At 41.3% G+C, this 21,542-nt stretch overlaps 1 protein-coding gene across 3 annotated transcripts in view; it reads right to left on the bottom strand.

Annotated features, from left to right (window-relative positions):
* The window catches only part of LEO1 (LEO1 homolog, Paf1/RNA polymerase II complex component), a 31,506-nt gene that overhangs the window by 4,113 nt on the left and 5,851 nt on the right, over nucleotides 1-21,542 (bottom strand). For all 3 annotated transcript variants that reach the window (XM_032297443.1, XM_032297444.1, XM_032297442.1), the window contains exons 3-11: nucleotides 20,014-20,118; nucleotides 18,320-18,414; nucleotides 17,575-17,720; nucleotides 16,462-16,546; nucleotides 12,305-12,399; nucleotides 10,950-11,084; nucleotides 9,662-9,797; nucleotides 7,331-7,517; nucleotides 4,691-4,788 (exon numbers count right to left, since the gene is read on the bottom strand). In XM_032297443.1, the coding sequence (XP_032153334.1) occupies nucleotides 4,691-4,788; nucleotides 7,331-7,517; nucleotides 9,662-9,797; nucleotides 10,950-11,084; nucleotides 12,305-12,399; nucleotides 16,462-16,546; nucleotides 17,575-17,720; nucleotides 18,320-18,414; nucleotides 20,014-20,118 (1,082 nt within the window). The remainder of the gene's footprint in view (nucleotides 1-4,690; nucleotides 4,789-7,330; nucleotides 7,518-9,661; nucleotides 9,798-10,949; nucleotides 11,085-12,304; nucleotides 12,400-16,461; nucleotides 16,547-17,574; nucleotides 17,721-18,319; nucleotides 18,415-20,013; nucleotides 20,119-21,542) is intronic.

The raw sequence follows: 21,542 nt of genomic DNA, 5'->3' as shown, positions 1-21,542 counted from the left end.
ATCAAGGCATTGGTATCTCACTGGGAGGGGCAGGTTGCCAGCATTTCTCATTCTAACTCCAAATCAAATGACTATGTTCCTACACAGTGAAACTGAGAGGGTGGGAACTCTCTTCTTCTACCTCCTCCACTCACAGAATGGAGGCTCTCCCAGGCTCGACAGGCCAAGAATACTGAGATCCTAGTCACTCTCATCCCAGCTCACCCAAGTAGGGCAAAGGTTCTATGCTGGGAGAGACCTACCTAGCACTCAAGAGTAAAGGCTCAGAGATTTTTTACCTAAAAGAGGCAGTCTGTACAAAGAGACCTCCAGAAATCTCCCCAAAGTAACAGACTTTATTTGAAACAGAATGTGGGAAAGGTCAAGTTTAAAGGTGCTCTATAAAATATATAGCTCCTCTTAATAAAGAAAACAAGCACAATCACAGACCAGCTAGTTCCCCACAGAGAACCATGGAAAGAGCCTGAAGAAAAGCCTCCTGAGGTCAGAACCTCAAAAACTGGCCTCAAAAACTACCCCAGCACAAATTTAATTTGATAGACTATAGAGCAATTTATGCTCCAGGGCATTATTGAAAACAAAAGAGTAATGAATTCGTAAGTAGTGAAGCCCAACAGCTAGATGTGATACCAGATTAAGCAGAGAGAGAGATCGGGATACAGTCAGTCAAGAGCCCTGCTAAAAACCACCATCACCCATGGGTTACTGTGCACAGCCCAAGGCCTACCATCTGACGAACAAACACCACCAAAGGCTTCCCACTATGGGGAAAAAAGCATAGCTAAGTTACAAAACAAATCAACAAGCAAATCAGTATCTTCAAACAAACAAAACAGTAACAAAAAGGCCCAGAGAGGGGAGAGGGGAATCAATGTGCAGAGCTGCTACAACATATTAACTAAAATGTCCAGTTATCAAAAACACTACCAGACAGCAGTGCAACAGGAAAGTATGGCTCATACACAGGGAAAAAAGCAGTTCCCGAAACTGCCTATGAGAGCGACCACATGTTAAATTTAACAGAGAAAAGCAATAAAGCAGCCATAACAAATAGGTTCTAAGAACTACAGAAAATCATGCTTAAAGAAATAAAGGATGGCATGATAACAGTGTATTATCAAGAGAGAATATCAATGAAGTGACAGAAATGATCAAAAAGGATCAAATGGGAATTCTTACAGTGAAATGTTAACTGAAATGAAATGTGACCAGAGGGGCACAACAGTAGATTTGAACTAGAATCAGCAGACTTGATGATGGATTGACAGAGACTATGCAATCTGAAGAATGGAGAAAACAGAATTAAGAAAAACGAATAGAGTTTCAGAGAAATGCAAGACACCACTAAACACACTAACATACACATAATGAGAATAACAGGAGAGGACGGAAAACAGCAGAAAAAATATTCAATGAAACAATGACTGAAAACTTCCCAGATTTGTTGAAAAACATAAACCTATATATCCAAGAAGCTCAACACATTGCAAGTAAAGTAAATGCAAAAAGAAACACATGCAGACACCTCACACTAAAAATGCTGAAAGAAAAATTCCTGAAAGCAGCTAGAGAAAAATAACTTGTCACATACGAAGGAATCTCAAGATGATAAAGAGCTGGCTTCTTATCAGACCAATGGAGGGCAGAAGGCAGAAGATGGCATATTCAAAGTGCCAAAAGAAATGACCATTAGAAAACTCATTTTTCTTTTCTTCCTTTTTTTTTTTGGGAGACAGAGTCTTCCCAGGCTGGAGTGCAGTGGTGCGTTCTTGGCTCACTGCAACCTCCACCTCCTGGGTTCAAGCAATTCTTCTGCCTCAGCCTCCTGAGCAGCTGGGCCTACAGGCACCCCTCCACCACGCCCAGCTAATTTTTGTATTTTTAGTAGAGACGAGGTTTCACCATATTGGCTGGGCTGGTCTTGAACACCTGACCTTGTCATCTGCCCGCCTCAGCCTCCCAAAGTCCTGGGATTACAGGTGTGAGCCACCACACCCAGCCAAAAGCTCATTTTTCAATAATAATAATGGAAGCCAGAAATCTTGTGAAAGAAAATTGCTCTAAAATTGCATAACTGTGGAAAACATGTTTCAAGAGGGTAAAATATATTTCAGGTAAAGATACTGAAGAAGAAAATAGGAATTTTAGCTACATAGCTTCACAAAGGTACCAGTTAAGGTGAAGGATAGAAATAAGAATTTTTTTAAAACTTAGTTATAATTTTTAATTGCTAATAATCATGCTGTTTGGTACATTACTGATTTACTCCTGAATGATACTTACTCCTTATCTTACAGAGTTTAGGCGTGCTTATCAGAGAACAAACACTGAAATGGTCAACAATCTGTTTCCATGTGCCTTTTAAAAATTCCAATTTCATCACACTTTGAAATACTAATGATGTCTTCATATCATCATAATATAAATATATATTCATATTATATACTTTCATATACACTATGTGTAATAAAACTCAATTTATACACATGATATACAATTTTAATTTTATAGCAACACTGAGAGAAAAATGAGGTTCAGAAAAGCCAGACATTTAAGAAAAGATTTCAGTGGCAGCAGAATTCAAACCTAGGTAGTCTTCTAAGACAGCAAAGCTGTTACTCTCTCAGCTCTGCTTGCTACCTTGATCTATATATACCTGGGAAACAGGTAAGGCCATTATTTTACAGGCATAATAAACGTATCTCAACAAAACAGTCAGTGATCCTACTAAGAGTTAAATCATATCATCTCTCCTCTGCTCAAAACCTCCAATGGCTTCCTATACCACTCAGAATGAAAATCCAAAAAAAGAGGCTAACAAAGTGGCTTATGCCTGTAATCCCAATACTTTGGGAGGCTGTGGCATGCACACTGCTTGAGCCCAGGAATTCGGGACCAGCGTGGGTAACATGCTGAAACTCTTTTTGTCTACAAAAGATACAAAAAAAAAAAAAAAAAGGCCTTACAATGGTGTGAGGCCCTAGGTGATCTGGCCTCATCACATTTCTCACCTCTGACTCTCACTCACAAGCCTCTAGCTTCAGCCCCTGTGCTTTCTTCTCTTTACACATGCCAGGCAGGTTCCCACCTCAAGGCCTGTGCACTTCCAAATAATTCTGCATGGAAAACTCTTCAGAGAGCTGAACAGTTCACTGTCACTACCTTCAGAGTTTATTCAAAGATCACCATTTCTAGTGAGAGCTTCCCTGAACAGCATCTCTAAAAGTACAACATCCTCCCAAGACCCCCCAGGGCATATCCCTTTCCTGCATAATTTGTCTCCTTATCACTTTTCACCATCTGTTATACCATATAGTATTTTACTTGATACAGTATTTCACTGGTATAATTAAGACTTAAAATTTCTCAGTATCTCCACATCACTCAGTGGGGTGTTAAACACCCACTAGGGTGTTAAAAAAAAAGAAAAAAGAAAAAGTTCTCAGGACCTAGTCTTTTATAATATGGAAAGGATACTGTTAAAAAATAATTTTTTTTTTTTTTTTTTTTTGAGATGGAGTCTCACTCTGTTGCCCAGGCTGGAGTACAGTGGCATGATCTCAGCTTACTGCAACCTCTGCCGCCTGGGTTCAAGCAGTTCTCCTGCCTCAGCCTCCCAAGTAGCTGGGACTACAGGCACCTGCTTCCACGCCTGGCTAATTTTTATAGTTTTAGTAGAGATGGGGTTTCACCATCTTGGCCAGGCTGGTCTTGAAACTCCTGACCTTGTGATCCACCCACCTCAGCCTCCCAAAGTGCCAGGATTACAGGGGTGAGCCACCACACCTGGCCTAGATAAAATATTTTAAAATTATCTTAAAATAATTTATTATGTCAATAATAAATGAAAAATTGTTTCAATTTATTAAATTACTCAATACGATTTCAAATAGTATTTCATCTAAATAAAAAGAAAATAGGTTTTCCCAACATAAGAATGAATTACTCTTTTTTTTTCTGAGACAGTCTCATTCTGTTGCCCAAGCTGGAGTGCAGTAGTGCAATCATGTCTCACTACAGCATCAGCCTCAACCTCCCAGGCTCAAGCAATCCTCCCACCTTCAAGACTCCGGAGTAGCTGGGACTACAGGCATGCACCACTATACCCAGCTAATTTTTGTATTTTTTTGTAGAGATGGGGTCTCCCTATGTTGCCAAGTCAGGTCTCAAACTCCTGAGCTCAAGCAATCTGCCTGCCTAGGCCTCCCAAAATACTGGGAGTATAGGCATGAGCCACCACACCCAGCCAAGAACGAATTATTTTCATAATTAAAAAAAAATACTGAGAATTTTTACAAAAAGGAGATACACCCTCCGGTCTATCACATGGAATGATCTGTCACTCTTAGATGAACCTTGGTATGTCAGGAACCTGCACCTTTTCTTCCAGGCCTTTCCCTCTATCTGGAGTGACCTACCAGAGACAGGACTTTGCCCAGCGAGTTTCTGCTCACTCTTCAACACCCAGCAAGAAGTCTCATCCTCCATGCAGCCTTCTAGAACCTCTCTAAGCACAGGTAACAGATCTTCCTCTGGGTCACTGTGTCTTGTTACTGCATTTATCTCACTAGATTTCAGTGAAATGTGTAGACAATTAATTTGTGCTTGCCTGATCTCTGAGCTCTTCATTCAAAGCAGTTGGATCCTGAATACAGGACAAACCCCTAGAATTGAATAAATTTGGTCTTACCTCATCACTCGTAAGTTTCTTTGCTTTGAGTAATCTTTGAGCCTTATCTTCTTCTGATCCTTCATCACTGTCTGATGAATAGATTCTGGCTCGTTCCTCTGAAAGCAAAAGCATAGAAGCATAGATTGTGAGTGATCTTTTTTTTTTTTTTCTGAGACAGGGTCTTGCTTTGTGGCACAGGCTGGAGTGCAGTGGTGCAACCATGGCTCATTGCAGCCTTGACCTCCTGGGCTCAGGTGATCCTCCTGCCTCAGCTGCCCAAGTAGCCGGGACCACAGGTGTGGGCTACTGTGCCTGGCTAATTTTTTTTTCCTTTTAGTGGAGACAAAGTCTTGCCATGTTGCCCAGGCTGGCCTGAACTCCTGGAATCAAGCAATCCTCCTTCTTCAGCCTCCTAAAGTGCTGGGATTATAGGCATGAGCCACTGTCCCCAGCTGTGAGTGACTTTCAAAGTTTATGTTTTGAAATGTTTTCTTCTGATAAATATCTTTAGTTCCCTCTGTTTATTTCCTCCCAGAGGAACCAAATAATTTTAAAGTTTTTGATTTAAAGGTAAGTATAAATTTAAATTTCTAATAAAATGAAACAGACTTACCCTCTCAAAATACAAAATCCTGACCACTTTTAAAGATCAAAAAGGCTTGTTTGCAAGGTGTCAAGAGGCAGATACCATACTCTTCCGAAGTCAACTATTTTTTTTTTTTTTAGAGACAGGGTTTTACCATGTTGGCCAGGCTGGTCTCAAACTCCTGACCTCTGGTGATCCACCTGCCTTGGCCTCCCAAAGTGTTGGGACTACAGGCATGTGCCATCACGCCCAGCCCGAAGTCAACTATTAAATAAGTCTGAGACATTCTTCCACCGGTTAACAGTTAATTCCAAAATCAGCTTTGAAGATAAAGCAAGAAAGTGGTTTCCTGGTCCTGTAAAGATCATTTGTTGCCCAGCAGACCTTTCAAACAGAGACACAGAGGTGCGTCCATCTGCTCTGCTGCCCAAGCACAGGTGAACCTCCGGGTGGAATAAGAGCAGAGGACATTAGACCAAGCCCCTCCCCTCGAAACCCAAAGCCTTCCTTTTGTTCCCACTCCTTGCCTATCTTGATTACTGTATGGCACTGAGCATTACTGGACTCATGTGCTAGACTTTTAATCTCTGGAGACCTGAATATTACATAACTCTCTCCCTTAAAGCATCCTGATTTTTAAAATTTTTATTTAATTTCTGGGGGGCTTATTTCCACACAATTGAATCTTTTTCTATGGGAAATCAGCATTGATAAAAAAAGAAAGGGTCTCTGTACTGTGGTCCCCAAATAAATAACAGGCAGGTAATATGTAACAGGTCACCAGACCAAATGCAATCACTACAAGAAAAGGAGGAATGAGTTTCATCGGACAGTCAGAGAAAAAGAAAATTGGGTGTTTTAAAAAGTTGCTTGTTATGTGCCAGGCTCTGGGCTAAGTACTTTAAATGTATTATATCATGTAATCTTCAAAACAACCTTATGTTCTAACTACCATTACTAATAGGTTGTTTTTGTCACGATAAGATAACAGAAGTTAAGGAAGCCCATGTAATTTTTCAAAAGTGTTTTCCCCCTCCCCACCGTCCCTCACTTATCAAAACTTATACAACGAAAAAGTGGCAGGGCAGAGATAGAGCAGGCAGGGTTGGGAGACCAGCCAGATCTTCTTAGTTTGCTTTTCAGCATGTTGTCTTGCTACTGGCTTGGGGGAACCCCTGGGTGAGAACCAGATGGATAAAGAGTCATGGCTGGGACATGTCTCAGAAGTCAGATGACCTTGGTTTAAGAAATGGCCACTTAGCAATTATGTGCCTTTGGGAAAGTTATTCAACCTCTCAAAGTCTCAGTTTCTTCAATAAGAACAAGGATATAAGAGCAACTAGATCATAATGTTAGAGGATCAAATAGGGTGCACACCAAGTGTTGAGCATTTGCCTGAAATTCAGTATGTGTGGAAAAACATCAACCATTAGAAATCATTGATACTTGTGAAAGGAGGAAATACGCAAAAGAATATTTAAGAGAACTATAGAAGAATTAAAGAACATACCACATAATTTCTAAATAGTTTAATTTCCTGATTCCCAATTAGGTAATAAAAAAAGTTGACAGAAGTTCCAATATAATTTTTCAAGTCAGAAAGCAAAAGCTCAAGAGATAAAATTCAAAGTGGGAACAACGGTAGTTCCTACTTTTCAAGCTCACCTGAATGAACTAGGACTTGAAATGGATCACTCATGACAAATGGTTCTTTAAAAATAAAATGTCCTGGGCAGGCACAGTGGCTCACACCTGTAATCCCACTTTGGGAGGCCAAGGTGGGCAGCTCATTTGAAGTTAGGAGTTCCAGACAAGCCTGGCCAACATGGCGAAACGCCATCTCTACTAACAATACAAAAAAAATAGCAGGCATCATGGCAGGTACCTGTGATCCCAGCTATTTGGGAGGCTAAGGCAGGAGAATCGCTTGAACCCAGGAGGTTGCTGTGAGCCAAGATCAGAGTGAGACACTGTCTAAAAAAAAAAAAAAAAAAAAAAAAAAGCCATGTCCAATGCCAAGACGAAGTCCAGAACCCTGAAACGATGAAATGTAATTTCCACACCCGACTCACCTCGAATGCCCCCTTTATATCGGTTTTTAATGGCAGCCAAGCTGATGGACTCCTCGCCTTCCTCCTCCTCATCATATCGATCAGGTTCCAGGTAACTGGCGCTCAGCCCCCTCTGGTGCTGTTTCTCTCTCATTCGGCGCTGCTGAGATTCCCTACGTATGGAAGCCCTCAAACGTTCTTCTTCTTTCTGTAAAGAAGCAAATCACCTCTTTAACCTAAAAAGAAGCCACTTTTGTGCCCACTTGAACCCACTTGTATCACAAATAGCACGTAATTTCTGGTCCAGGACAATAGCTGTCCTGCCTGTGTTCCCCATCACACCTTTGTGGCTCCACATGGGCCCTGTGGTTTGGTTTGGAGGTGCGAACGCAATGCAAGGGCAAAGCAGCAGAAGGGAGCTCTGACACTAACCAGCCCAACTGGCATTGGCACACGTGTGTCCTTGGCAGCTGTCCTGGTGTTCTGTGCTGCCACTCAGCCCAAAGAAAAGCAACCCACCTGAGAGACCCCATCCATGCCCAGCAGACACCTAAACTGGCTCCCTGGAGCAGCAGAAGCTGTTCCTGTTCATCTCTGAACCACAGACACCTGATCTGCCCCAGCTCTACCAAACTCTCATAGTTCCCAGATATTCTGGTCCCAGCCCCTCAGCCCCTCAACCCAGAGAGCTCCTCAAGGATCCTTATGACAGACTGGGGAGTGTCCTAGAGCCACAAGGTAGAGCTTTCATTTCCTTTGCACTGCCTGGCATTCTGCACCTTGATGTTAAACCAGTTTAGGGGTGGGAGTGGTGTTGGGTAGGTTTCAGGGATATTCTGGCATTTCTTTGAAGGTCTTCCTCATCCAATTGCTCTGTATTATCATATACAACACCAATTCTATTGCTAGCAATTCTGTGAAACAGACTATTTTAAGTAGTATGTGGCAGCACTGAGGTTAGAGTAAAAATCACTGTCAGTGGTACAGGAACTAAGAACAAACTGACTCCTTGCCTACATTTCTGCGGGAGCTGGGGATATGGAAGAGGTTGTAGGGTGATGCTAAAAGTGGTTCAAGAGCTTCTCCAGTAATGCTGAGACTGGAATCTGCAGGTTTCTCCAGCTCCCTTAGCCTGCACAGAAAAGGTGGGAAAGAGAACAAGCCAAGCTCCAAAGCAAATGCCCCTATATACCACTGGGTTACATACTGCTATTGGACCTTGTTTAATCTGTCTCCACAAACAAATACGGGATGGAAGAAAAAGCAATGGCTCAGGGCCAAACCTTCAGGAGAGCCTGACTGTAAGATTAGTAAGAAAGGCCCTGAGGCAACTGAACTGTCTTAGCCTCACCATGCCCTGCTGTACTGAACAATGTAATCACAAAAGGCAGGTTGGGCAAAGGTCAAAATCTAGTAGGGTTTAGAGCAGATGGAAAGGAGAAATGATAAGCCTGTACCACTGCATATGGCTTCTCAAATCAAGTGCTGCAGGAAAGGCCAACGGCCAGTACGAGCATATGCTCTATCGTTTAGGTGCAATGCCCCAAATAAACTTATGCCCAATTAACAGCTGGATCAAATTTGAAAATATACCAGGTAGAATGTTACAAATTGACCTTAAAAACCCACAAGCTTGTCTTATTCTTCCTTTTTTTGTTTTTAGACAGAGTCTCCGTCACCCAGGCTGGAGTGCAATGGCATGATCTCAGCTCACAGCAACCTCTGCCTCCCAGGTTTGAGCGACTGTCCCTGACTCAGGCTCCCGAGTAGCTGGGATTACAGGCAGCCACCACCACACCCACCTAATTTTTGTATTTTTAGTAGAGACGGGGTTTCACCATGTTAGCCAAGCTGGTCTCAAACTCCTGAACTCAGGTAATCTGCCCACCTCAGCCTCCCAAAATGCTGGGCTTACAGGCATGAGCCACTGCGCCCGGCCACTTGTCTTATTCTTTACCAGAGTCTACTTTAGGCACTCTCTCATTCGAACTCCTGGTCTGTTCTCTATTTTACACTACTCTCTAGTATCTCCACAGACTTCTGACATGGATTCTAAAGCATAGATGACTTAATGATCTTTGAACTTATACATGCAAATTCAGATATTTCAATCACCAGTTTGCTGCTGAACTCTCAGGGCCTGGTGACGAGAGAACCTGAGCCCTGTGTCTGTTTTACTACCATTGCCACATCACCCATTGTTTGGCAAATGCTGAGGAAATGAAACCAGCTCCCTATTCATGTCAGCTGGAAAGAGGAAAACATGGGCCAATAAGAGATGATGAACAAGCATTTTGAGAAATGCTTTCCTAATATACCAAACAATCCCAGGGTAACACTTAGCAAACATACCTTAATCATTTCTGTGCGTTGGCATTCAGGATCACGACCAGCCATTGGCAAGATTCTAATCTTCTGTGTCTTTGAACATCTATCTGCAAGTGACAGAGTCATCTTTCTATGTGTGGCACTGTCTGTAGAGTGAGGTCTGCCAGGAAAGAAACAGAGACTCTCATTATTTACCAATGCATTTGTGAGCCAGTGATACCCACATCACAGAAGTAAGAGCCCAGTGATCATTTCCTAGTCACCTGAAAAAATAGACAGGGACACTTGACTGAATATACCAGGTAGAAGATTGTGAGTTTTCTTCATTCTGTGGCTCACTGAGATATTCTTATTCCATAAATGAAAAACAGAAGGTTGAAGTAAAAAAGACTGTATTGTATGATTACCTTCTAGAAGCAATAAATAGATATGTTCAAGCAGCATTAATTGGATACTATAGGTTGGTGCAAAAGTAACTGTGGTTCTTACCATCACTTTTAATTAATACTAATACATTAATATTGTTACTATAACTATCCTATTTTATAGATTTGGGAAACTGGGGCAAAAAGAGGTTAAGAAAGTGGCACAAGGTCATACAAATGGAAATTGGATTCATATATGAGTCTAACTGATTCCAAAGCCTGTATGTTGACCTTTATAATCTCAAAAAGCTAAATCATAACCAACATTATTGTGCCCCCTCTAAAGATAAGCATTACCCAAAGAGGATGGTCTGCTTATAGCCAAGAAACAAGAAACATGAACATCTCAATGCAGCACCTACTCAGTCTAGAGAAGGAAAGTGCCCTCACCGGCTGAGTATTCCAGTCTGCTTGGAGGACATATCTCTGCAGTGGTATTAGATGCCGAGGCCTACAGCACTGGGATGGCACGTCTCACGCTAACCAGCTCAATGCCTTTCTTTCAATTGCATGCACAACAACAACCTCTAGTTATCATTAGTCTTCCAGGTCAATTTCACTAAAAACAAAGGACACACTGGCTAACAGACCCATGTATTTTAGGTCTCTTGGCAGTTATGATAATCAATGGAATTAAATACACTGACATTCTGGTTTACCTAACAGTCTCTTGTAAGTTTGGTTAGCATGACCTGGTTCCCTTAGAAATAGCAACTTATAGTGTATTTGACAAAATAATCTTTGAACCTTCAGAATGATGCACCAGATCTTGGTTCTTGCTGAATTATACTGTGGGGTTACATCAATCAGGAGGCAAGCATTACGGAATCATCTATGTTTCACTGCTTTTACCATAAGAAATAATACATAATAATAATAACAGTTACCTGAAGGTGAGTTTCGTTTTAAAGACGGCTTGTCCCTGTAGACCAGTACCTTGTCTTATAAAAAGATGATTGTGGTCGCCCTGCAGTGGGGCTTTGTACACATCAAACACTTCATTGCCTAAATGCAGGGACATGCTGGAAAGAAGAATCATTTCATATACTAAAGTCATAAAGCTTTCACTCTACCATCTTACTTCACTTAAAAGGTAATTCAGGCTGGCATGGTGGCTCACACCTATAATCCCAGCACTTTGGGAGGCTGAGGCAGGTGGATCACAAGGTCAGGAGTTTTGAGACCACCCTGGCCAACATGGTAAAACACCAACTCTACTAAAAATACAAAAATCAGATGGCGTGGTGGCACGCACCTATAGTCCTAGCTACTCGGGAGGCTGAGGCAGGAGAACTGCTTGAACCCAGGAGGCGGAGGCTGCAGTGAGCCGAGATCGTGCCACTGCACTAGAGCCTGGGTGACAGAGAAAGACTTCATCTCAAAAAAAAAAAAAAAAAAAAAAAAGAAAAAGTGATTCAACTGCTATCTTCTCTCTTTACAAACAATTCAGAAGGAAAGAAAATAAGAAAGACGTCATGATGAGAAAAAGTGACTACAAAGAAGTCACACATGCTGGGACATTTACCAGGCTCTACTACATTTCCAGTGAAGGGAAATTTTTCTAAAATGTCAATTTGTGACTGGATGTGGCAGCTGACGCCTGTAATCCCAGCACTCTGGGAGGTGAGAGGATCGCCTGAACCCAGGAGTTCAGGACCAACCTAAGCAACATATCTTCTGTCCATGGAATTCTTTTTTGAGACAGAGTTTCACTCTGTCACCCAGGCTGGAATTCAGTGGCACGATCTCAACTCACTGCAACCTCCAACTCTTGAGTTCAAGTAATTCTCTGCCTGAGCCTCCCAAGTAGATGGGATTACAGGTGCCCCCTACCATGTCTAATTTTTTTGTATTTTTAGTAGAGACGGGTTTTCCCCATCTTGGCCAGGCTGGTCTTCAACTCCTGACCTTGTGATCCACCCCTCAGCCTCCCAAAGTGCTGGGATTACAGGCATGAGCCACTGTACCTGGCCTTTTTTTTTTTTTTTTTTTAAATAAGTCACACAGGGTGGGTGCATGCCAAGTAGTCCCAGCCACTTGGGAGGTGGGAAGATCACTTGGGACTAGGAGTTTGAGGCTCCAATGAGCTATTATCATGTCACTGCACTCCAACATGGGCAACAGAGTGAGACCCCATTTCCAAAAACAATAATAATAAATTTAAAAACAAAAAGTATTTCAAAACTTGATCTCTCTTGCCCACTCTGGGTATGTCAATACCCTTCAGGCATTTTGTGCTCACCTTCCATCTGACCACTTGACTATCCGAGCATTGCTTTCTTTAATTTCATTTCCTTCTTCATCCCGGCGTATCCTCCATCTTATAGTATTTTCTACCTGTTTTACAACACAAGTACTTTAGAAAATTATAGTTTAAATGACTCTATGCATCTTTTTTCCTCAAGAGACACATAATCACAGAATAAGCATACGGAGATGACAGATGTATGTGTGGCAGGATAATGAATAACACTGAAACCCTCTTAATCACCTAGATATGCTGGATAAATTAAAAGGAGGGGAAAAACATGCATAAGTGAATTTCTGAGCTCCTAGTATCAGAAATAGAGAAAACTTAGAACATTTGAGCAGATAGCAGATACTAAACGTACAGTAACCCCAAGATGTGTTAAGATACAGTTAGAATTACAAGGGACAGACAATAAAACTTGGGTCCATGTGAGGCAGAAATTTTAAATTGAAACCCCTAATTAAAGCAGGTTCTCTCACAGAACTAAAAACTCTATAAAAATGAGACCCAAAACTCTGCCTACTGGCACAGAGAGATAAACTCCCATATATGGTTAAGGATAAATAAGTGCCCTATGAAAATTAAAACCCTAGGTTTCAATAGGTTTAGAGCCTATCTTATCAGCATGGTGGAAAAACACAAGAGTTGGCAAATGAAAACCACTGTTACTGAAATTAAAGTCAGTGGGACTTCCAGGAAAACATGGCATGCCAAACGCATGCAATTTATCACTGCTGCCTCCTGGAAACCCACTAAAATAACAATGAAGAGTAAAAACAGGACATTCAAGGATAGGGAGAATGAGAATGACGCTGGCTGCAGACAAAGAGAAGCCAACAATGTGAAAACTGCCAAGACCGTGCTTCCCTCTGCCTAGTCCCCCAGTATCAGTCCTAAACACAGCTGTCCCCAGTCCCACAGAGACTGCCTGGATCTCCACTGCGTGAGATGCAAATGTCTGTGTAACTGGGTCCTAATGATTCCCCCTTCCAGTTTTTCCCCTTTCCTTATTTATTCCTCACAAATAAATATAAAGTCTGCTGACTGAACAACTCAGTAATATTCATGAATTAAATAGGATGTCATATCTGAAATTTGTTTCAAAACTGTCTGGGGAAGCTGGGGTGGGGAATATACAGATGACAAAAGATTGTTCAACTTGAGAACTGTTGAAGTGGGTCACAGGAACATGACACAGTTCATTATACTATTCTTAATACATTAGCATATGTTTGAAATTTTCCTTAGGAATTAAAACAATCTGTCACTATTCCTGCCTTCCCTCTCATACAATAGGTTAGCCACACATAAAGACACAAATAGGCCATTCTCAATGGCACTCTGAAGAACGATTTCTATTATATAAAGTGATTCAAATAGTAATGATGCTATAATAAGACACACTGCTAGGTCTTACCCTACCTGGATGAAGGACACATAAAAGTACTTCTAAAGACAGGGGACCTCAGAGAGGTACATAAGCTGGTTCCCTGGTTCCTTGTTCCTTAAAGAATTAACTACACCATACTTTAAGACTGGTCAGCCTAGTCTCAAACATCACTCAAGAAAATAAAGGTCCAGGGTTATTTCCTATCACACACCAAGGTTTTAAGGCAACAGTTTAAGTTAAACACCAACATTTTGTAGTCTGATGCGCTGAAATTTTAGGGTAAAATATTTATTGATAAACCTTTTTTTTTTTTTTTTTTTTTTGAAACAGAGTCTCACTGTGCTGCATAAGCTGGAGTGCAATGGCACAATCAGAGCTCACTGCAGCCTCACCTGGGCTCAAGCAATCCTCCCGCCTCAGCCTCCCAGAGTAGCTGTGACTACAGGCATGCTCCAACTCTGCCGGCTAATTTTTTTTATTTTTAGTAGAGACAAGGTCTTGCTAGGTTACTCAGGCTGGTCTCAAACTCCTGGCCAGTCTTCTTTTTTTTTTGTTTTGTTTTGTTTTGTTTTGTTTTTGAGACGGAGTTTCGCTCTTGTTACCCAGGCTGGAGTGCAATGGCGCGATCTCGGCTCACTGCAACCTCCGCCTCCTGGGTTCAGGCAATTCTCCTGCCTCAGCCTCCTGAGAAGCTGGGACTACAGGCACGCGCCACCATGCCCAGCTAATTTTTTGTAGTTTTAGTAGAGGCGGGGTTTCACCATGTTGACCAGGATGGTCTTGATCTCTTGACCTCGTGATCCACCCACCTCGGCCTCCCAAAGTGCTGGGATTACAGGCTTGAGCCACTGCGCCCGGCCCTGGCCAGTCTTCTTACCTCAGCCTCCCAAGATACTGGGATTACAGGTATGATGCACCATGACCAGCCTTATTTACAAACTTTAATACCCATGTTAGAATCTGGTATCACATGGTCTAAAAATATAATAGATATATTGATACTAGCTGTGGCATCATGATAGACAGAAGGTAAGAAAAAGGAAAAATTAAATAAATTGATAAAAAGTAAGTAAATAAGGAACTACTATATTAGTTTATACATATATATGACACGAAACAATGAAAAGCAGGAGAATTAAAGCCAAAGGCACTAAAACAACCACGAAAACTTCAGAATGCTAAGCCTAAATATCAATACCTCCACATGACCCAAGGAAATCATATTAACAGATGGGCTGATAAACTGATGAGTAGATGAGTGGTGGAAGGTGGACAGGAAAAAAAAAAACAACAGTCTAAGCACTATATCTTTTGACTATATATGATCTTGAACAAATTATTGACATCTGTTTATCTTGATTTTCTCATTTGATTTGCATTTCCATTAAGAGGAGTAGTGAAGTCTTACTGAAAAGCTTTTGGACAGAAACCATCTTATATCAAGGTTACTGAAGTAGTTGTGAATCCACCAAATTGAAGAGATGGTACTATTAGAAACATAAAAATTTAGCCCCTAAAAAATGCCAGACTATTCCTTCCTACCCTTCCTAACAATCTAATACTATTTAAGATACCCACTGGAGGCTGGTCGCCGTGGTTCACACCTGTAATCCCAGCACTTGGGGGCCGAGGTGGGTAGATCACCTGAGGTCAGGAGTTCGAGACCAACCTGGCCAATATTGTGAAACCCTGTCTGTACTAAAAATACAATAATGAGCTGGGCATGGTGGCATGTGCCTTTAATTCCAGCTACTTAAGGGGGCAGAGACAGGAGAATTGCTTGAACCAGGAGGCGGAGCTTGCAGTGAGCTGACATGGCGCCACTATACTCCAGCCTAGGCAACAGAGCAAGACTCCATCTCAAAAAAAAAAAAAAAGATAACCATTGGAAAATAAGAAGTTTACAGGAAATCCTTCAGATATAAGTATTGAAAATACGAGGCCGGGCATGGTGGCTCACGCCTGTAATCCCAGCACTTTGGGAGGCCAAGGCGGGTGGATCACAAGGTCAGGAGTTTGAGACCAGCCTGACCAACATGGTGAAACCTCGTCTCTATTTAAAAAAAAAAAAAAAAAATTGAAAATACATAACTCCAGTTTCGTATCAGGCATTCAACCATCTCTTGTTCCCTTGTACAACTCAACTCTAAAATGTCTACTTGGCCAAGTGCAGTAGCAATCACGCCTGTGATTTCAACAATTTGGGAGGCCAACGCAGGAGGATCACTTGAGCTCAGAAGTTCAAGATCATCCTGAGCAACACAGCAAGACCTCATCTCTACTGGGAAAAAAAAAAAAAAAAAAAAAAAAAAAAAAAAAGCTGGGTGTGGTGGCATGTTTTCTGTAATCCCAGCTACTCGGGAGGCTGAGATGGGAAGATCACTTGAACGCAGGAGGTCGAGGCTGCCATGAGCTGTTTGCACCACTGTACTCCATCCTGAATGACAGAGCAAGACCATGTTTCAAAATAAAAAGGTGAAACTTCTACTTAACCTATATCCTCCTTACTTAAAAGATTAGAGGGCGTCCTTGGATAGTGGGACCAGATGGTATAAGGTATCAAACAGAAGCATTAAGGGGAGTTTAGTACAATAAAATTTTCTCCTAATAGTTAACAAAAGCAATCAAAATAACATAAGACAGCCATATGGTGAAGTGTTAGGTGAAAAAATCACTTTCAAAAGCTCAAGTTTCAAATTAGTTATCTCCAGGTTTTACTTTATAAAAGGAAAAAAAAGGAAAAAGCATGGAATGGTACCTTTAATTTTAACCTGGTTCTACCTTCTTCATCCAGCATTTCTTCATCTTCAAATTCATCTTCATAATACTGAGGATCAAAAGGTCTACAAATTGTTTTCCAAATAAACTATTAATAATATTTTATAAAAAAATTACTGCTATGTAATAACATCTCTATTAATAAACACCATTATATCAAAAAAATCATAATTTTAAAAATAATAATGATCAAATATCTTCATGCTTAACTTCAAAGAAGTAGTAATTTTACTTAATTTTTTTTTTTGAGACGGAGTTTTGCTCTTGGTTGTCCAGGCTGTAGTGCAATGGTGTGATCTCAGCTCACCGCAACCTCCATCTCCCAGGTTTAAGCGATTCTCCTGCCTCAGCCTCTGAGTACTGGGATTACAGGTATGCGCCAACACGCCCAGCTAATTTTGTATTTTTGAGAGATGGGGTTTCTCCATGATGGTCAGGCTGGTCTCAAAGTTTCAACCTCATGTGATCTGCCCGCCTCAGCTTCCCAAAGTGCTGGGATTACAGATGTGAGCCACCTCGCCCAGCCAGAAATTATACTTCTTAAAATTTGCTGTTAATACACATTGCTTGAAATAAAGTACAAGCAAGGGTAAATATTCACTCTGCCAAAGAATAGGCTACATACGCTCTAGCTTTCCACATCATTGTGCCTGGGAAAAAAATTTTTTTAAAGCACAAGAGCTTGAGTAAACTTAGTAAATAATACCCATCAACACTGTTTAATTGTCCAAAACCATTACATTTTCTAGACCAGCAATAGCTGCTACAGTGGACATGGGCATTTCTCTAGCAAATTTCATCACTTTTCAATTTCAGCCTTTTCAGGGCTGTACTGATTTTAAAAATATCTTGAAGACTTGCAGTGTCTGTTAATTCATAAGAAAGTATCAAACTGCTAAAAACAATCATAGCATTAAAAGCCTCCCTTACCAATATATACTTTTTCTATCTTAGGATGTGCTTGACTAATTTTTTTCAGAGATACACGATCAATTTTCCATTTTTGTGATGTGTCAACTCAGTGTGAAATAAAAATAAACATTCTATGTATTTCTATTCGACATCCTGAAAAAATTTTAATTGATTTCCTTACCTGGGCTCTACACTGAGAAAGTTGGGCAGTTTAACAAAATATAAGTCATTTCCTAAATCAGTGTTTACTTTGGGTATTTCTACTTCTATTCTGGTCTCAGGAATTGGCTCCTCTTCCTGTTGATCCTGAGGCAATCCATTTTCATCCTAGTGAAAGAAACAGAAGTTTACAGCTTGATGGGACCTTAGAAATGGTCTCCTTCAACTTTCACACTTTAATTACTCTGGGGTGCAAGAAACATAACTAGATATCACTTTAGGACTAAAGAAGCTCCCAATCCCCATCCCAAACCACCCACATGCAAAATGGGAAACAAGATCAATTTGGATACCTCAGTACGAGAAACTATCTCCTTTATGATAAATCTCTATTCCAAATGCTCATCAACAAAAGTGTGAAATTAATACTTCAATATGAAGTCACTCTAACAGTTAAAAACAAAGAAGATTATCAACACAGCAGACACTTCTTGGCAAGATCAAGAAAAACATTCAAGTCAACGGTTCTCAAATCACAAGTCCTCACAGTTCAGTGCCCTAAGGCATGAGGCCAATCTCATGTTTGGCAGTTATTTCCACTCCCCCTTGTAACCAAGAGTTCCCTACATAATGAAGAAAGCCATCTGTTCATTGTATTTTCAGACTAGAATTCAGTTATCAAGTTCCTTTCCTGGAATAGGGGAGACCCTTCACCTCTGAAACTTTGTACTTGGCCTTGAATAAGTTAACGTTAGTAATTTACTTACAACAGGCTGTCCTGGAGTAGGTGGCTTGTCTTCTCCATCACTCCCTGAAGAGATATCATCTGCACCTCCAAATAGATCCATGGTTCCACCATTATCTTCAATGCAGAAGGAAAAAGGCATTAGTGTTACTATTTGTAACTAAGGTTCTTCACAGCTGATCACTTCAGCACATTCCCAAGGTTTCTGGACCAGCACCAGAAAACCACCCAAAACATAATGCTCAGCCTGGCTCTCAACCAGAGTGTGGGGAGAGGGAAGGGAGCAAATCTAGTAAAAGGCAAGCTGCACAGGTGGCACTTCTTTCTCCTTTCATTTTCAGGATCCTTGTTCTTCCATTTTCCTTTATTCTCCAGGATCCCAAATGTTTCCTACAGTCTAGATGCTCAAAGTTGGGGCTCAAGCACTCCACAGACACCTATTTTCCATAAGTCTATCCAGATTCAAAATTACAGGCCAGGCACCGTGGTTCATGCCTGTAATCCCAGTGCTCTGGGAGGCCAAGGTGGGTGGACCACTTGAGGTCAGAAGTTTGAGACCAACCTGACCACCATGGTGAAACCCCATCTCTACTAAAGATACAAAAATTACCTGGGTGTGGTAGCGGGTACCTATAATCCCAGCTTCTTGGGAGGCTGAGGCATGAGAAAGGGAGCTACCACACCCAGTTAGTAGAACTCCTTTCATCCTTCCAACTTATAATATCGGGTGGTTGTTGTTGTTCTTTTGAGACAGTTTCACTCTTGTTGGTCAGGCTGGAGTGCAGTGGTGTGATCTTGACTCACTGCAACCTCCACTTTGCCTCTCGAGTACAAGCAATTCTCATGCCTCAGCCTCCTAAGTAGCTGGGACTACAGATGCACAACACCATGCCTCGCTAATGTTTTATATTTTTGGTACAGATGAGGTTTCATACCATGTTGGCCAGGGTGGTCTTGAACTCCAGGCCTCAAGTGATCCACCGCCTTGGCCTCCCAAAGTGCTGGGATTACAGGCATGAGCCACCATGCCTGGCCAACACTGGGTTTTTATGAGCTCTTTGTCTAACCCACAGCTCAAAATATCAGTTTCTTCATCTGTTAAGAACTTAGGAACAAAACACCGAGACTGTCATTATTCAAACTGAAAAATGGACATTGTAATCTCCATCCCAACAAGAAGGTCAGCCCTCTAATAATGAATTCACTCTAACTATAAACAGACTGGGGTCAGTGCTCCCAGCATTTGGGAGGCTGAGTTCAGTGGATCACTTAATGTCAGGAGTTCAAGACCAGCCTGGCCAACATAGTGAAACCCCATCTCTACCAAAAAAGCAAAAAATTTAGCCAGGCATGTCGATGCATTTCTGTAATTCCAGCTACTCGGGAGGCTGCGGGAGAACTGACTGAACCCAGGAGGCGGAGGTTGCAGTAAGGTGAGCTCACACCACTCACTCCAGCTTGGGTGACAGAGTAAGACTCCATCTCATAAAATAAATAAAAACTACAAACAAAGTGGCAGATTATTCTTCAACTAATTAAGCATAAGCAGCTTCTCATAACTGTATAACTTCTCCAAATACACTGAGTATATCCACACTCTTTTCTGTGGGTCTTACAATGTGGGATAAACACACTTAAGGTTAGAAATGCACTACATTAAATGCAGAAAGAGATATGGAAATATACACAAATATATAAAAGAAATAATAGGGGTACCTTTTGGCACCTCAGTGTCGCTATCTGCTTCTGAATCAGATGCAATTGCATTCTTGCGTTTCATTCGTAAAACTTCATCTTCACTATCACTGCCTCTTGCAGATTCTATAAAGATAAAATTACAAGTTTTGCCTAATCACTCGCATTATTTGAATTTTGTGTTTTAAAAGCAATACTGCAGATAAACAAATTGTGATACACCCATACAATGGACTACTACTCAGCAATAAACAGGAATGAACTACTGATACAGGTAACCAATTAGATAAATCAAAAATTCTCTATGCTAAGTTAAAGAAGCCAATCTGAAAAACTACATACTTACTGTATGACCCTATTTATATGACATTTTCAAAAAGGCCAAAAGTATAGTGACAGAAAAGACCAGTAGATGCCAGGGTTTAGGAGTGGCAGAAGGATATGACGACAAACAGGATAGGGTAAGGGTATTTTAGCTGTTCTGTATCCTCACCGTGGTGGTGGTTATACAAATCTATAGATACATTAACATGAATAGAGCTGTACACACAGAACCCCTCCCCCCCAAAAAAAATCAACTCTAATGTGTAATTTTAAATGTTGAATTTTAAAAATAAATACTGGCGCCAGGCGTGGTGGCTCACACTTGTAATCCCAGCACTTTGGAAGGCCAAGGTGAGCAGATCACTTGAGGTCAGGAATTGGAGACCAGCCTGACCAATATCGTGAAACCCCATCTCTACTACAAATACAAAAATTAGCTTGGTGTAGTGGCGTGTGCCGGTAGTTCCAGCTACTCAGGTGGCTGAGGAAGGAGAATCGCTTCAACCTGGGAAACAGACATTGCAGTGAGCCAAGATCACACCACTGCACTCCAGGCTGGGTGACAGAGCAAAACTCTGTCTTAAATACATACATACATACATACTGGCTTCTGCAAGTAGAAAAACTTGGTAGAAATGAGAAGGGTAGTATTGAAACTTACCACATTTACATAACACAAATTTCAGAAAAAAAGGTAAAAAATATTAGAAAGGAACTGACAAACATATCATTATCTCTAGATGGTACAATTGTTTATGTAAAAACTTCTTAAAAACCAACAGAACCACTGTTGAACTAGTAAGAGGTAAGCAGGATTACCAGCTATAAGGTTCCCTACTATGACCCTGCCCTTGACTTCGTCTGCTAGTATTTGGGAGGTAGTACATGAGCCTTAAAGATTCTTTCTGATAACAATAAAAACAACCCTACTCTCAGCCGGGCACGGTGGCTCTTGCCTGTAATCCCAGCACTTTGGGAGGCCAACCAGGGCAGGCGGGTCACCTGAGGTTAGGAGTTTAAGACCAGCCTGGTCAACATGGTGAAACCTCCTCTCTACTAAAAATACAAAAATTAGCTGGGTGTGGTGGTGTGTACCTGTAATCCCAGCTACTCAGGAGGCTGAGGCAGAAGAATTGCTTGAACCTGGTAGGTGGAGATTGTAGTGGGCCAAAATCATGCCACTGTATTCCAGCTTGGGTGACAGAGACTCTGTCTCAAAAAAAAAA

This window comes from Sapajus apella, unplaced genomic scaffold (genome assembly GCF_009761245.1).
Source record: "Sapajus apella isolate SASKATOON/1434 unplaced genomic scaffold, GSC_monkey_1.0 scaffold37, whole genome shotgun sequence".
Classification (NCBI taxonomy): domain Eukaryota; kingdom Metazoa; phylum Chordata; class Mammalia; order Primates; family Cebidae; genus Sapajus; species Sapajus apella.
This window is presented reverse-complemented; position numbering and strand designations above follow the sequence as displayed.